The sequence below is a fragment of the Engystomops pustulosus genome, chromosome 10 (assembly GCF_040894005.1).
Source record: "Engystomops pustulosus chromosome 10, aEngPut4.maternal, whole genome shotgun sequence".
In the NCBI taxonomy this organism is placed as follows: Eukaryota; Metazoa; Chordata; class Amphibia; order Anura; family Leptodactylidae; genus Engystomops; species Engystomops pustulosus.
In genome coordinates this window covers 45287117-45305399 of record NC_092420.1, presented here as the reverse complement: position 1 = coordinate 45305399, position 18283 = coordinate 45287117, and the positions used below count along the sequence as shown (strand labels likewise).

Genomic DNA, 18283 nt, shown 5'->3' with positions numbered 1-18283 from the left:
GAGGGGATAAGATGGGATTGGGTCAAACGCACAAGTGGTGAGATGTGAGCTTGACAGCGGAAACTTTCTCGTCAGTAAGGAAAGAGAAGTTAGTTAACAGGGACTTGGATTGGATACTGTTGGTTAACAGGGACGGGGATTGGATATTGTGGGTGGGTTGCAGGGGATGAAGCCTGGCCCCCAGGTCCTTCATAAGTAGTGCTGGCAAAGGTACCCTCTCTGTAATTTTTACATATATTTATCATAGAGCATCTCAACTATTTTATGTATTTATATGATTATATTAATAGATTATGCAACAAACTTATAGTTGTGGTGGGTACTGGTATCCCAGTGCGACGCGGACTGTGCCCACCTACTGTAGCCAATGCAGGAAAGTTCCCCTACTGTAGTCTATATAGTAATGGTGACTTCAAAGTAGTCAACACAGTCACAAATGCCTTCATACATCAAAAGTCACAATGCCCCCACATTATCCACTAGACACAGTGCTTCAATACAGTAGCCAATATAATCACAGCGCCCCATTAGTAGTAGCTAAAAGACACAGAGCCTGCCCCACGGTAGCTAATGGTCACAGAGCCTGCCCCACAGTAGCCAATAGTTATAGAGATAAGCTGAGGCAGCACTGGCTACTGGTGCCAGCGCTGTGACAACTGGATTCAGCACTTGCTACTGGGACAGCACTTTGACTACTGGGGGCAGCACTGGCTACTAGGAGATTAGTTAACTTGCTTTAACACACGCATTTTGCAGTTTATGAACACAATGCTAGCAGGATGTGTGACCTTTAGAGATGGGCGAATCGATTCTAATGATTCTCATTTCGGTTAGAATTTCAGGAAAAATTTAATTCGTCATGAAGACGAAGTTTGCGGTGATTCGTGGGAACAACGTTTTTTTCCCCTTTATTATCAAAATGAGCGCGAGTACAACGTGTTACATGGGGCAGTGAACTCTGGAAAGGAAAACCTTCGATCACATGTGCAGACCTGTAAGCCCATCAGCGACCGGCAGGCTTATGTGATGTCAGACAGACTATAAAAGAGGCAGCCATTTTCCAATCTCGGCACTTCACACTGCATGTGCTGCCTGTAGCGTCCAGCTGCTTCAACTGTACTGTGCTGTTGTGATTTTTGCTACAAGGGTGTTCGTTTTGGGGGATCTGTATACCCCAAATAGCAGTTTTTTGTTGCTGAAGTGAATAGGAAGAAATCAGTGTGAAATCCACATACTTTATGTACTGATTTCTGCTTCAATTCCAGGGTGTCAGTTCTTGTGCTTCTGTATACCCCAAATAGCCGTTCTATTTGTTGCTGAAGTGACTAGGAAGAATTCATTGTGGAATCCACATATTTTCTGTACTGATTTCTGCTTCAATTACAGGGTGTGCGTTGTGGGGTAACTGTATAATGCAAATACTTTTTTGTTGCTAAATTTGAGAGCATCAAATAAGTGTCAAATCCACGTAGTTGATTAACCACTATGTCAGACAGAAAGGTGGCAGGTGGGGCAGGCAGAGGTCGCAGCACAGTAAGGGGATGTTGCAGTTGGACTACTGGGCAGCCAAACTTGAAACGTGGCCGCAACTTGTGGAGTTTGCAGTAGAGAAGCTGTCTTGCCCGGCCAGTAGTTTGGCATCAGAGCGGGTGTTCAGTGCGGCGGGGGCCATTGTTACCCCAAGGAGAACCCACTTGTCCACCCATAATGTGGTGAGACTGACCTTTGTCAAGAGGAATCAGGCTTGGATCGACCAGGATTTCAACACACCAATGCCTTATGCATCAGATTAGATCAGCCAGGATGCCTCCCCCAAACATTGAGAAATGAGTCTGGGTTATAACTACCACTATTCTGATGCTGCCACCCGCCTGATGCCACACACCTGCTGCCAGTTGCCCCATCTGCCTCCTACGATCTTTACCAGGGACTGGAATTGTCCGCCACCTCCACAATATATAATTGTGCCACTCTGTGGACTCCTGCTGCTGCTGACGCCGCCTCCGCACTATATCATTGTCCACCCTCTGGGCTCCTGCTGATGCCACTTCGGCAGTAAATCATTGTGCCCCTCTGTGGGCTCCTGCTGCTTCAAACGCCACCTCTGCACTATATCATTGTGCCACTCTGTGGGCTCCTGCTGCTGCTGACGCCAACTCCACACTATATCATTGGGCCACTCTGTGGGCTCCTACTGCTGATGCCACCTTCGCACTAAATCATTGTGCCACTCTGTGGGCTCCTGCTGACGCCACCACCGCACTAAATCATTATGCCACTCTGTGGGCTCCTGCTACTGCTGATGCCACCTCCACACTATATCATTGTGCCACTCTGTGGGCTCCTGCTGCTGCTGGCGCCACCTCTGTACTAAATCATTGTTCCACTCTGTGGGCTCCTGCTACTGCTGACGCCACCTCCACACTATATCATTGTGCCACTTTGTGGGCTCCTGCTGCTGCTGACGCCAACTTCACACTCTCTCATTGGGCCACTCTGTGGCTTTCCATGTTGCTGCCACCTGTGGGCTCCTGCTGCTGCTTCTGCTGCCGCCACCTCCACACGCTTATCATTGTGCCACTTTGTGGCGGCCTACTGCTGCCGCCACCTACACGCTGTCATTGTGCCACTCTGTGGCATACCATGTTTCCGAAACCTCCATAATTTGTCATTGTGCCACCCTGCGGCCTACTCATGCTGCTGCCAACTGACCGCTGTCTCCCTGGAACACCCTGTGATTTTCATAATGCTGTTTCACCCTTCATTTGTCACCCTGTCAGAAGGAATGAAAAATCTCAGGATTGATGACCAAAAGCAGGAGTGGATACAGAACACAGAGGACATGCAAATATCCCATTTACTGTTCATCTCTGTTTTGGATCCACTCCTGTTTGTTTTCGGCTTTAGCAATACTGATGATGGATTATTGACCGATTGAAAGCGGACACTAACGGACAGAATGAAGGGAAAAATGATCAGTGAGGTCAATGCAGAATTACTGCCGACACCCACTCCACTCTCTTTTGTGGTTTAACAGAACAGGTTCTGTCGTAATCTATGGTAACGTCTGTACCAGCTCAAAAGGACTGACATGAGATGTCAGTCCACTCTGACAAAAGAGTGTCAGTCTGATGTCGGTCCTTTTGAGCTGGCACAGATGTTACCTTGTCACGCTATGTTCCCGCTTCGCTTATTTGGTCAAGTTGGCCTCTGTAAGTGCACATGGAATTGAAGAGTGAAGCGATTCTAAGAGCGGCGGCTGTCATGTGCATGTCATACTAAAACACAGCATTGTTTGAAGACCAAACCATGCTCCCTATGCATATGTAAGCATGGCACAATGTTCTACAACACCCTACAGGCTCTCTGCAGCCAGCAAATACCTGTTTTTAACGTGTTTTGTCATGATTCGATTCGGGTCGAATCAAATTTTTTCGAAAAAACGGTCAATCGGGACGAACAGAATTTTAACAAATTTGCCCATCTCTAGTGACCATGGCTTAAGAAGTAACTCTTCTCAATGATAGGTTCTTACCCATTATCATCCTCTCCTGCTTTTGGCCTCAAAAGCTGCATCTGAAAAACTGCCCATGTGAATGCACCTTTAATGTGGTGCAGGCAAATGTGTAAAGTGACAGTGAACGTTTTACCTCCTTTTTTTTTTTTTTGGTGGAATTTAAACTTTGAAGCATTTTTTAACAACATTTCTCCATCTTCTCCACCATTGCCATGCTCCAGGAATTATTTTTAATTTACAGTATTTTTTTACATACTCACGCTACTTACCATTTATTTCACTTTCTGTGTTACTTAATACTAACTGTGATGATTAATACATATCTTGTTTAATCCCTGTGCGTGGTGGTAATCCGTGTGAGTGGTTTTGCTAAAAAACAATTATAAAATTATGATAATGAAGCTCTTTTACTTCTGTGCCTGGGCTTGGTGTTTTTATCTTTCACATTAGTTATGCACTGCACCAGAGAATGATGTAATCACTGTTCTCCCTGCTAGGCAGAATAATCAATTGCTGCACAATCCCCCAGTTGCTGCATATGAGTAATCCAGCTCAGGTTGATTAGTCCTGTCTTAGCTATTCAGAAAGCTCTGTGTTTAATGTATATCCAGCTTTCCCAAGGTCCTGAATTTTATAATTGTTTTTTGAGCAAAGCCACTTAACTCATGGATGCATCAAATCAAATGGTAGATTTTTCTACATTTGAAATGATATTTCTTTATGTGAGATCTGCTATATGGTGTACTATGACATTATGCATTAGGAGGTCATTTAAATGGCTGGGCTGCCTAGGGGGACCTCGATTGCACAAGGAGGTTGAGTGGGGTACCCCCTGGACATCCATTTTGAATCCTGTCTCCCAATAAATAGGGTTGGTTGTGATCCCTACCAGTCACCCTCCTTCATTATTATTATTATAGCACCAGACCCCTCAAACCCTGAACCCCCTGATCATACTCTGATGTGATCTGCAACGCAAGTATGAAAGAGGCCTTTGGTAGTTACAGAGCTATATGGAAGATCATTCTCCATCCACCTCATATTAATCTTGGCTTCAGCGTTGAGTTTTCTGCATCACCTATTGTCTTGCTAGTGTCTGCCATATTGTGCTGGGTTACCATGAAGCTTAATCCCCTTTTTATCTTTGCACTCCAGGTACGCTCTACACATCCCTGCATGGTTTCTCAGCACACTGATCTCATGTTGCTCTGAGTTTACAAAGCGGAGCATTCAGGGAGAGGACTACCGCTAGGGGTATGTTATTAATATTTGCTAGCACCTTACACATGTTGATCACTTATAATATTGTTGATAATGAATTGCACGTTTTCATAATACGATGTATTTTCAATATGATTACACTGTGATTCAATATGTACTTTTTATTGTATATTCACAGTTTTTACACCGTATCAATATGTATTTAATTGAGGGGGTGGGCCTATGTAGGCAGGTGTCAATGCTATATATGTATAAATATCGGCCTACATCACTGTTCACATTGCTTGAGAAAGGCTCAGTTGGATCCGTAACTGTGGTGCTGTACACTTTGGAATAAAAGGACCACTTTCAGCACACTTGGTCTGACTGGAGTGCTGCTTCTTATTTACTTCTCTATTTACCCCCCCCCCCCCCCTCATTATTCCGGTACAATTTTGTGCCTCCCATAGCATCCATCTCTGTGTGTATACAGAGATGCAGCAGTGACATCATAACCACCAGGGCCTACACTGACGTCAGTGACATGACTGCTGCACCTCAGTATACATACAGAGACTGGTGGGGACAGGATGCACATCGCTGTGTTGTAGCATAAGAATAGGATGATGTATAACTGATTTCTTGTTTTCACGCTCTCCTTCCCCCCCACCGCATTCAGATAACCACTTTAATTATGGAGGGAACTGTATTTGTTAGTGGCACATTAGCTTAGGTTTGGTGGGGATATGTTTAGTTGGCTAAGGGTGATGCCACACATCGGGTTTGATATCATTTACATAAGTGTAAATGTTGTGCAAATGTTGAGTAAAAGCCATGTAAGCGTAAACGTGGCGAAAATATCATGTAAGCGTAAACATGACGCAAACACCACGTAAGCGTCAATGTGACGCAAACACACAAAAAGCACCACACAAATGTACACCATTAGGAATGTAATTTAAATTTAAAAGCCACATAAACACTGTGTAAAGGCCATGTAAATCTCAAATGCGACATAAACGCGACGTTAGCGCAAACACCATGTAAATGTCATGTTTGCATTTACACTGCGTTTGTGGTAACATCGCATTTGCTTTCACAACTCATTTGCGATGTAAATGAAATATACATGCAATGTGAACACAATTTCGCAACATTGTGATTTCGTAAACGCCATGTCAACAGAATACTAGCAGAACGTATGTAAACACAGCCTTTAGATGAAAATAAAAAAATAATCACTGCTCAATATTCATAGTCATGTTCATGGACAGTATGAGAGAAGATTAGCATAACACAAGCCTCCAGCCCCAGCTCCTCCTCTCTGACCAAACACAGATTACAATGGTCAGAAACTGGGAATTATATCTCTGTGTGGGAGGTAGAAGGAAAATTCAAAGTTCCCCCGAATCTGTGTAGCAGCCCCTACAGAATGGTATGGTAATCTACTCATGTGCAATGTGGTGAAAGGTTCTCTTTAAAGCATGCATTTTTGAAACTCTACCATGCGTTGGCTGCTTTGAACCTGTTTATCTTGGTTTCTAGAAGGGTCGGCAGCTGATTAACCCCTTAAGGACGCAGCCATTTTGTAGCTTAAGCACAGCCCCATTTTTTGGATTCTGACTTGCGTCGCTTTATATGGTTATAACTTTTGAACACTGTTACTTATCAAAGTGATCTTGAGATTGTTTTTTCCCCACATGTTGTACTTCATTTTAGTGGTAAGTTTTGGCTGATAAGTTTTGCATTTATTTACACAAAAAAAATTGCCATTTTTGAAATTCGAAATCATTGCGTTTTCAGGCAGATAGCTTTACCACCTAAAGCTATAACATTTCCTGTATATCTACTTTATATTTTCAGCATTTTTGAAATGTCTGGATAATTTATTTTGATGTCACGCGGCTTACAAATCGAATATCGGTTTTCCGGATTTTCAGAAATAATTATTTTGGGGATAAATACAGTTTTGAATGAAATTTTACATATTTAGCATCAAAACTACCTATATAATCAACCCATTTTCAAATTTGCACCCCTCAAGCTATCAGAAACAGCTTTTAGGAAGATTGTTAACCACTTGAGATCTTCATAGTAATTGAATCAAAATGGAGGTGAAATATAGAATGGTCAAATTGTGCCGGTTATACGTTCATTTAGCCCTAAAATTTACACATTTCCAAAAGATAAAAAGAGAAAACCCACCATACAATTTGTTCTACAATTTTTCCCGAGTGCAGAGACCCCCCACATGTGGCCGTTACTTGTTTTATGGGCGCACAGCGAGGCACAGAAGGAGGGCCCCCAGAAGGAGGTTGGATAATCATGTTATCTTTATTCTATGGGTCGATACAATTACAGGGATACCATATGAATATTATTTCTAACGTTTTACTACATTTGTCAAATAAAACTTAATGTGGGAAAAATCTATCATTTTTGCATCGCTGTCTTCCAAGTGGCATAACATTTTTACTTTTTTGGCTACGGAGCTGGATGATGGCTTGTTTTTTTGTGGGACATAATGAAATTTGCAGCAGTATCATTATGGAGTACATATGTTTTTTTGATCACTTTTTATAGCATTTTTTGTGGGATTGGATAGGTAAAAATCATAATTTTTGGAGAGTTTTTTTTACGGCGTTCAACATACGGGTTCAATAATTATTTAGTTTTATTCTATGGGTTGTTACGGACGCGGTGATACTATATATGTGGGTTTTTTGTTATGATTTAGACTTTTTTTGGCGTTATATGTCTCTTTATATGTTATAGGGATTATGGGCATTTTTATTAATTTATTACTTTAAATAAACATTTTTTTTTACTTTTTCCACCATGGGAAATGAACACGCAATAATCTGATTGCTGACACTCTGCCTGTGAGATGACATCACAGACACCATCTTACCGGTAGTGGGGACCAGATCGGACTCCAGCACTGCCAAAACAACGATTGGCGCCCCCCAAAAACTGTTCGGAGGGCCCGATCGTGGTGGAAAGACCCCCCCCCAAAGGCAAGTTAAATGCTGCGGTCGCAGGCCTGCACGGTCACTGCTCCGAAGCCGGAGCTGCACAGACGCGGGCCTGCTGTTCTGCGCATGCGCAGATGGCAGGATCGTCGGACGAGGGCGCGCAGCTACGAGGAGCTGGGAAAAGGAGCAGAAAAGAGGCTAATGGGGCGTGGAGTAGCCGCCCCGTGTAACCTCAGATGCGGCTACTCCAAGTAGCCGCATAAGAAAATTTACATATGTGCCTAATAAAAGTTACCAAAAAAGTGCGGGGACGTAAGGATTAGCCCTTAAAAGGGCGATCCTCACGTTCTATTGATCCACCTACCACCCGATCTACCTTTATAGGTAGATTTGTGGTGGTAGGTTCCCTTTAAGGGGTAAAAGAAAAAAAAAGATACGGTGATAGCAAGATCCAACTGACTGCCCTGGGGGAAGGGAGGGGGGTTAGCTTGTAGCATAGTGTGTATGCAGACACACATACACACATTCAAGACACTTGCATAAGACTTGCATAATAACATTTTTGGGTTTATGTAAATAAAACCTGGGACCAAGCAAAGGGGATTTCAACAAAAAATTACTATGTGAAGAAATGGATACATAGGTTTAAAGGTTGAAGCCCTTACAAACTAAATTAAGAGGGGGAAGGGGGCTCTGAAACACTTGGCGCACATGAAGGCATTGCACTATATATAGCGCCAGTATGTGATTTTGCAGCAATAAGGTAAATCAAATATTCTAGAAAGTGGCTAGTTTTAACCTATTGCAAGTATAGGGAAATGTATTTAACTTTACAGATAAATAACAAAGTAAGCAAAAAATTGAGCACTTTGCTCTTGAAAAATATTTTGTAAAGAAAATGTTAGCGACCATTTGAGTTCTGCTGAGATTATAAACTACCACTAGGGGGAACTGGATGCCTAGATTGCATTATAGCTCCTCTTTTATTTTTCTATTGATTTGAAGAAATGCATAGAATTAGTGCTACCAAAGAGGTTCTTTAATCATGAGACATTTCTCCGCCCCTGACCCATGTCTAGGACATTTGTGCCAGCATATAGGCTGATTTAAGAGACAAGATCATGGTCTGTGAGTGACCAGCATTCTGTCCAGTGCTTGGAGCCTACATGAGTTTTGACAGGTTGCAAAACCAAATTATTACTTGCTCCATCGCTCATCCAGATGTTGATGCACTGAAGATTTAATCATTTTACGTTAATCTCTTTAACACCTATCCATTTTATGTTCTGACGAGTGTAGACCTTTACAAATCCTTTTCTAGTGTTACCTCTACATGCTACAGTTACAAGGAGAAAAATTTCACTCACTTTTATATAGCTGTATTAATAGGGTCTGCTTCTGTACTGGTTCTGTTTGCACTGTATGTACAGATTGGGATAATTGCCATTTTTTTATTGATATTTTTTATATTTACTGCTTAAAGACACTTTTGTCACTTTTAGATGGTGTGAGGTTCCAATTCTATATGCTATGCCATACCTCACAACTTTTGGGCGAGAGAAAAAGGGACAAAAGCCCTTCCCCGTTTTTATAAACCACGCCCATTGTCCCATCCACTAACATAGTATAATATCGACCTTGATGGTCCCCACTTAGTACAATGCCCCTTATTTTGGCTGACCCCCCACCCCCATGGCCTATTTTATCCTACCTTTACATTTGGATTTCAACTTTTATTTATCTCCCCAAACTTACACATAATACTATATGTACTGCTACTACTATTCTCCTCCTCCTGTGGCTCCCTGTCCTCCAGCCTCCTCCTGTGGCTCCCTGTCCTCCAGCCTCCTCCTGTGGCTCCCTGTCCTCCAGCCTCCTCCTGTGGCTCCCTGTCCTCCAGCCTCCTCCTGTGGCTCCCTGTCCTCCAGGCTCCGCCTGTAGCCCCATGTTTTCCAGCCGCTTCATGTGTTTTCCTGTCCTCCAGCCTCCTTATGTGGTCTCCTGTCCTCCAGCCTCCTTATGTGGTCTCCTGTCCTCCAGCCTCCTTATGTGGTCTCCTGTCCTCCAGCCTCCTTATGTGGTCTCCTGTCCTCCAGCCTCCTTATGTGGTCTCCTGTCCTCCAGCCTCCTTATGTGGTCTCCTGTCCTCCAGCCTCCTCCTGTAGCCTTCTGTCTTCCAGACCATCCTGTAGCCTTCTTTCTTCCAGACCATCCTGTAGCCCCCTGTCCTCCAGGGTCCTCATCCTGTAGCCTCCTGTCCTCCAGCCTGCTGTCCTTCAGCCTCCTCCTCCTTTCCCCTAGCCTCTTCCAGCATTCTTGCCTCCTCCAGCATCCCCATCCTGTCCTCCAGCCCCCTGTTCTATATTCTCCTCCTGTCCTCCAGCCTCCTCCTCATCCAGCATCCTCCTCCTGTCCCCAAGCCTAATCCTTCTGTCCACCAGCCTCCTCTTGTCCTCCAGCATCCTCCTCCTGTCCCCAAGCCTTCTCCTTCTGTCCCCAAGCCTTCTCCTTCTGTCCCCAAGCCTCCCCCTGTCCTCCAGCTCCCCTTTCCTCTATACTCCTCCTGTCCCCCAGCCTCCTCCTGTCCTCCAGCCTCCTCCTGTCCTCCAGCCTCCTCCTGTCCTCTATCCTCCTCCTGTCATCTATCCTCCTCCTGTCCTCTATCCTCCTCCTGTCCTCTATCCCCCTCCTGTCCTCTATCCCCCTCCTGTCCTCTATCCCCCTCCTGTCCTCTATCCCCCTCCTGTCCTCTATCCCCCTCCTGTCCTCTATCCCCCTCCTGTCCTCTATCCCCCTCCTGTCCTCTATTCTCCTCCTGTCCTCTATCCTCCTCCTGTCCTCTATCCTCCTCCTGCCCTGTAGACTCCTTCACCCTCCTCCCCAGCCTTCTCATCTCCCCCAGTTTTATACTTTCCCCCAGCTTTATACTGTCCCCCAGCTTTATACTGTCCCCCAGCTTTATACTGTCCCCCAGCCTTAGTGTCCCCCAGCAGCCTCCTTATGCCGTCCCCCAGCAGCCTCCTTATGCCGTCCCCCAGCAGCCTCCTTATGCCGTCCCCCAGCAGCCTCCTTATGCCGTCCCCCAGCAGCCTAGGCACCAACATGGTGATGGGACCCCCATTGGCCATTAGTCAGCGGCAGGTGCTGGTGGAGCCTCACTAACTTTATTGCCTGTAGTAGATATGTTGATCTTAAGGACCTTCAATGAGGTCATGACCATGTGACTTCTGTGTGGAAGGAGCAGCACAGGAAGATCCCAGGTAAATTCTGATGCATGTGCTGCTGGGACTAAGTATGGGAAAAGTGGCAGATTAAGTGTCTCATGGGTCTTGGGCTGTTTATACGACTATGGCCCCCCAAAGCAACATGTTGGTTCTCAACCTTTCTAATGCTGTGACCCTGCAAAGCAATTCCTCATGTTGTGGTGACCCCAAACCATGTACAAGAATACAACTACTATAATACTGCCCCTATGTATAAGAATATATTACTAGAAGACTGCCCCTATGTACAAGAATATATTACTATAATACTGCCCACTATGTACAAGAATACAACTACTATAATACTGCCCACTATGTACAAGAATACAACTACTATAATACTGCCCCCATTAACAAGAATATATTACTATAATGTTGCCCCTATGTACAAAAATATATTACTATAATACTGCCTACTATGTACAAGAATACAACTACTATAATACTGCCCTTATGTACAAGAATATAACTACTATAATACTGTCCCCTTGTACAAGTATATAACTACTATAATACTGTCCCCTTGTACAAGAATATAACTACTATAATACTGTCCCCTTGTACAAGAATATAACTTCTATAATACTGCCCCCATGTAAAAGAATATAACTACTATAATACTGCCCCCATGTACAAGAATATAACTACTATAATACTGCCCCCATGTACAAGAATATAATTACTATACTTCTGGAATAACAGGAAGAACCGTCCGGCACTCCAAGGTCTTGGGTTAAAAGGTAGAAACTTGATTTATTTCAGAAACATATAAAAATAGGCATATGAGCCCTGTACAATGCTGAGAATCACATACCAACGCATTTCAACAAAGATGTTTTAGATACTTCTAATTAACACATTTAAATATGGTGGGTAACGTGTCACATGCAAGCCACATGCTACAACATTTTAACCCTAGAAATGTGTACAACAGATCTATAAACAGGATACATATAAATAATATACAACCTACCAAGAAAAACTGGGACAAGGTATGGAACGGTCAACAAACATGCATGATATTTTGTATGATATTTTGTTTATCATACAATTAAAAAAAAATGATTTCTCAATATAGTATTTGCGGCAAAAATGTGATAAAATCATGGCTCTGGTGGATTTATTGTGACCCCTGTGTTTTGGTCGTTCAACCACTGCCGTGGCTGCGACCCACGGGTTGAAAACCGCTGCTCTATATCCTTAATCTTACACTGTTCATAAAAGTAATTTAATGATTAACTTCAATCGTGCTCTTATAATCTATTTAGGAAAGCCAATCACATTCCCTAACTGCATGAAACCATCCCCAACTACCATCCGGACCAGATGTCCCAGACACTGTAACGTCTGTCCCAGACAAGGTAACGTCTGTGCCAGCTCGAAAGGACTGAGCTGAGGGCCAAGATCCTACTATAACATCAAAGAGTGACATCAGGGGGGGGCGTGGCCGGCAGCGCATGGAGTGAGACGTGTCTCTTTGAGCTCCGTGTTTCCCGACCTTAAACCAGCACACTGCGGCTATTCTACCGAGGATTTTCGGTATTTTCGGCAACATTAGAGACTCACTTCTAACTTACAGCATGGGAAGAGCTAAAAAGAAGACGGGTCCCACAAAACTTACGGAATTCTTTCCGTGCACGAGATCGCAAAATGGCGGCGGTGGCGTGGGAGCTGAAGCGCCAGTATTTCAACCCGCGGGATCCCCGGGACCTTCAAGATTCTCATCAGAGGCTTCATCTCCAGCACTAACCTCCCAGCGGGACCTGAGAGGCTTAGACCCAAGAGACCGGGAGACGCCGACGAGCTCTCCAGATCACTATTCCTCCGGGAAGCATGTGACGCAGCAGGTGAGCCACCAACAGCACAATACCCCTCTAGCTCTATCTGCAGACTCCCCGATATTTAGACCAGTGTCGGAAGATTTATTAAAGACGCTTATGGGAGAGTTACGTTCTTCACTACACCATGATATACAATCTGCACTGCAGACCTTTCAAAGCGAATGTGTAGTTTTGGGGGAACGTACTGCGCATGTGGAATCTAAGATGGCGGAACTCACCTCTGCGCATAACGAGCTGGTGGATCTCAGCAACAATTTGGAAGAGGAGGTGAAAAGCCTGCGACTAAAAGTGGCTGACATGGAGGACAGGTCCCGCAGGAACAATGTCAGGTTCCGCGGAATTCCAGAAACAGTCAAGCCTGAAGCCTTAGAGGAGTTTCTGACAGATTTGTTTGTAATCCTTCTTCCGGGTACCCCTCAAACGGACCTCCTCATTGATAGAGTCCATAGACTACCTAAGGCTAAGGAGCTCCCTCCTTCGATTCCTAGGGATGTAATTGCGCGCCTGCATTTCTTCCATTTCAAAGACAAGTTGATGAAAGCTGCAAGAGAAGTTGAAGACCTGCCTGAACGATTTAGAGACATTTCTCTATATGCGGACTTGTCAGCGGCTACCTTAGCCCGAAGAAGGGAATTCCAAGAAACTGCTAAAATTTTGCGAGCACACAATATCCCATACAAATGGGGGTTCCCCGTTAAATTGATAGTAAGCAAAGATGGCAGGAAGATTGTTGTTAATAGTCCGATGAAGCTTCAACAACTCATACAGGAATGGGGGCTATTGAGAAAGGAAGGAGGTCCTGATCCACCAAAGGCTCCGAATTCTCACCGAGTAGAAGAAGAATGGTCCACTGTCACAAGAACCTGAAGTTGTCTCCTGAAAGGACATTAGATCGTTACTTGAAAATACCCGGTTGGTGAAATAGTTAATTATAGGTCGGGTACGGTGTTTTGTTGGTCGTTGAGTACTCAACATACACGATCTACCCCCTGTCAAAATCCCTCATAGGGATTTTTCCTCTGTTCACTATGTGACATACGTCACAGCGGTTATTTTAAAGAAATGTTTTTTGGTTTATGTTTTTGTATTTTACAGGCAAGCTCAGATTGTAGTGTGGTTTGAATGCACAGTAAATGTCATGATTCTAGGATGGTGTAATCTGAAATGCATATGGATCCATTATGGGGTTAAGGATTACTTCAGTAAATGTTAAAGGGCTAAATAGCCCTTATAAAAGGTCTAGAATGTGGAAGGAAGCTGTAGATTCGAAAGAAGATATATTCTGTGTTCAAGAGACACATATTAACCATGAGGATATCTTTAGATTGCATCACAAACAATACCCACATATTTTTGTAGCTCCAGCAACTGACAAAAAACGAGGTGTCCTAATAGCGATTAAGAAATCAGTAGCTTTCTCTATGATAGACAATATTATAGACAAACAAGGTCGTTATGTAATACTAATATGCTCTATTAATAATATCATATATACAATTGTGTCAATATATGCTCCGAATACTAAACAGCTTGCATTTTATAAATCCATTTTTTCTAAGATTAATATTCACAAAAAAGGTTCGGTACTCCTAGCAGGGGATTTTAACATGACTATGTGGCCCACAATGGATAGCACTAAACCAGCAAACAAGGATAGTGGTTCAGAGCTATTTGAATTGGTGCATGGAGAGGCGTTACTGGACGTTTGGAGATTGCAGCATCCCCAAGAAAGGGATTACTCTTTCTACTCACATCCACATAAAACGTATTCGAGGATAGACCTATTTCTAGTCGATCACATGCTATTTGCAAGGATCAAACAGTCTAAAATAGACACAATATCATGGTCTGACCATGCCCCTATTCATATGGAAATTGAGGAACAATATGAAAAACCTCGCTCAGCTCAATGGAGACTTCCTAATTATATACTACACCATAAAGCATTTAAAGAGCAAACCTTATCCACATTAAAAGAGTTTTTTGCGGACAACGACAATAATGAGGTATCGGATGAAATGTTATGGTGTGCACACAAAATGCATATGAAAGGGCATTTTAAAAATATAGGAGCAAAAAACAGGAAGATAACAGAGGAAAAACGCCTGCATATTTTATCTGCATTGACGCTTCTCCATGCACTAAACAAAAGTTCAATATGTCAACATAGAATAGGAATGATAGCTGAACTACAACAGCAACTAAAAGAACTAGATCTGTATAAATATGAAAAAGCTTTCAATAAAATGAAAGCAAGGCATTATTCATTAGGAAATAGAGCGGGAAAGGTATTGGCGGCGCAACTTAAAAAAAGGGAAGCGCAAAACAGAATCCCATTTATAGTCAATAAAAATAATACAAAAATCTTTGATCCACAACACATGACAGAAGTCATGGCAGAGTATTACTATACTCTATATAATTTGAAGGAAGATAAAAATACTCCCCAGCCACAAATTTCAGATATACAGAAATTTCTTGACTCAGTCAATCTACCGGCTTTAAAAGCAGAACAGGCGAATTCAGTATCTGAATTAATATCAGCATCCGAAATAACGAAAGCAATTAATTCTCTGAAAAACAATAAAGCCCCTGGCCCAGATGGGCTGACAAATGATTATTATAAAGTTTATGCCCCTGTCTTAGTACCGCACTTAGTCAAAGTGTTCAACATAGCTCAAACCTCAGGTAAATTCCCTAAAGAGATGTTGATGGCATCTATAAGTACTCTACCTAAACCAGGCAAAGAACCTGATAGGCCCTCAAATTTCCGTCCTATCTCTCTTTTAAACACGGATCTTAAGTTGTATTCAAAAATAATAGCTGACAGGGTGGCTCTATTATTACCGGAACTTATCTATCAAGATCAGGTGGGGTTTGTTAGAGGAAGGGTCACTTATGATGGGACGAGACGTTTTATAAATTTAATTAATCATGTGGAGAGAACTAAAACGCCTTCTCTGCTCCTTTCTTTGGACGCAGAGAAGGCGTTTGACAGAGTCCACTGGGGCTATCTTGAGGAAGTCCTTAAAAAATTTGGTTTTTCCTCCATGGCTATAACAAGCATTAAAGCTCTCTACAATGGTCCCTCTGCATTTGTGTCCATGTCGGGATACACATCATCGCCATTCGTAATTACGAATGGCACCCGGCAAGGGTGCCCATTATCACCCTTAATATTTGCACTTGTTATGGAACCCCTAGCTGAAAGTATAAGGGCGTCAGCAAGTATACGGGGTATCAGAATAGCCGCCCAAGAGCATAAAATTGGGTTATTTGCGGATGACGTGATAATTGCTTTGACAAACCCGCTTGAATCACTTAGGGCAGTCCAGTCCTTATTGAACAAGTTTAGCATTATATCGTATTACAAACTTAATGCTAGCAAGTCACTAATTCTAGGTATGCATATACCAGCTGACCTGCTGGAAAAAATCAAATCTGAATTTCCCTTTCAGTGGGCAACGGATCATGTCTCGTATTTGGGCATAAAGTTGAGTTTCCCAACTTCTAAACTTTTCCATCTAAATTACGTCCCTTTACTAGAAGACATTGAAAAAGAACTACTTACTTATGCTAAAATGTATATCTCCTGGGTAGGAAGAGTGGCGGCTATAAAAATGATGGTATTGCCCAAAATTCTATATATCTTTAGGAAGGTCCCGATCCTTGTCACAAGAGCCTATTTAAAAAAGTTACAAAGTTTAATAAATAAATATGTATGGTTGTATGGAAGACCCCGAGTAGCGACAAAAATCTTATATCGCCATCAAAAGAAAGGAGGATTGGGCTTACCATGCATAGCCAATTACTATGATGCAGCTATTCTAGATCAAACCAGACAATGGTTGATCCAATCTCCCCCTAAACATTGGATACAAATGGAAAGTGACGCTTTCCCTTCCATTCCAATGGCAGCACAATTATGGGCGATAACGTTAAAATGCAAAGTGCCTCAGCCGACATTCTGTACGTCCATAGCGGGTCTAAACAGATGGGAACACTACACTAATAATATTCCTGTCCTTACGTTGAAAGTGAAAGATTTACCTCTTAAGTGGATATCGTACCTAGTGTCGGATTTGGATTTTAAGAATTGGATTGATATGGGGGTCAATACAATTGCAGATATATGGGAAAGTGACCATTTATGGGCATTTTCGGAGATTAAATCTAAATACTCAATCCCAACTCATGACTTCTACAAATATTTACGCCTACGACATGTCATTTCAAATATCTTAAAAGATAATAAAACGTCAAAAACATTATTTGATTTAACCTTCTTTCATCCTACAAAATTAGCAAAAGGCATTAGCCTGGGATACAAACAAATTGAAAAATTATCAATGTCCCAAACCCTCCCCCAACTTAAACAATGGGAGAATGATCTGGCAGTGGAGATAGATGAGGATACATGGGAAGCATCCTTTCAAATTATGACAAAGCTGTCTAAATGTGCGTCACACATGGAGATTAGAAGGAAGATTTTATATAAATGGTATTATACTCCAGCAAAGTTAGCACGAATATACCCCACTTTGTCAAGCTTATGTTGGAGATGTAGAAAGGACAAAGGAACTCTACTTCATATATTTTGGTCTTGTTCAAAACTTGTGGGATTCTGGGCTCAACTACAAAAGTTGGTACAAAACATAATAAAACGGTCATTTGAGTTAAAGCCAGAATTAGTCTTATTGGGGGTGGGTTTAGAAGTTCTTACTTCTGATGAAAGAATCATAGTATACCATTTAACAACTATCGCCATTTCCCTATTGGCGTCACTATGGAAATCAAAAGAAATACCATTATTTAGCGAATTAACCAGGCGTATGAATGTAATATGCAATATGGAAAGAATAGTGGCGTTTCAGGACGGGAAACCTAGTCTGTTTTATAAGTGTTGGGATATGTGGTTATCATCAGTTTTCTATAAAGCTACTATAAATGCCATAAATAATGTATAATTAACAGCAAGCAATAGTTATCTATATGACTGAAGAAATCCTAGAATATAATTCCTAGAATATAAATGAGATAGTAATATCTTTCTTTAGAAAGTTAGTATAGACTTGCCTAGTTTGGTTTAAGTTGGTTTAAGTTACTATGTATGTTATATGCGACTATTATTATAAATATACTAAAATAGAGCTCAAAATGATGAACAAATTCTGTATACATTAATGCACAGCACAATGATGTATGATTACTGCGTATGTATATGTTGAAAGCTCTAATAAAAATGTTATTTTAAAAAAAAAAAAAAAAAGTGACATCAGATGATTCCATAGATTATGACAGAACCTGTTCTGTTAAATGCGGATACATGTAGAAACCTCCCAAAGGAGTGGAGAGGGTGTCGGCAGTAATTTTGAATTGACGTCACTGATCATTTTGCCCTTCTTTTTTATCCGTCAGTGTCCGCTTTGAATCGGTCAATAATCCAGCAGTATTGCTAATGCCAAAAGCAAACAGGAGTAGATCCAA

General features: G+C 42.3%; 2 protein-coding genes across 2 annotated transcripts in view; both read left to right on the top strand.

Moving 5' to 3' along the window:
• TMCO1 (transmembrane and coiled-coil domains 1) overlaps positions 1 to 4744 on the top strand; it is a 79326-nt gene extending 74582 nt beyond the window's left edge. Inside the window, exon 7 of the mRNA XM_072128732.1 lies at positions 4673 to 4744. Within this exon, the coding sequence (XP_071984833.1) occupies positions 4673 to 4729 (57 nt within the window). The 3' untranslated portion in view covers positions 4730 to 4744. The remainder of the gene's footprint in view (positions 1 to 4672) is intronic.
• LOC140104933 (P-selectin-like) overlaps positions 4687 to 18283 on the top strand; it is a 298122-nt gene continuing 284525 nt past the window's right edge. The window contains exon 1 of the mRNA XM_072128722.1: positions 4687 to 4771. The gene's annotated coding sequence lies outside the window, so the exon portion shown is untranslated. The remainder of the gene's footprint in view (positions 4772 to 18283) is intronic.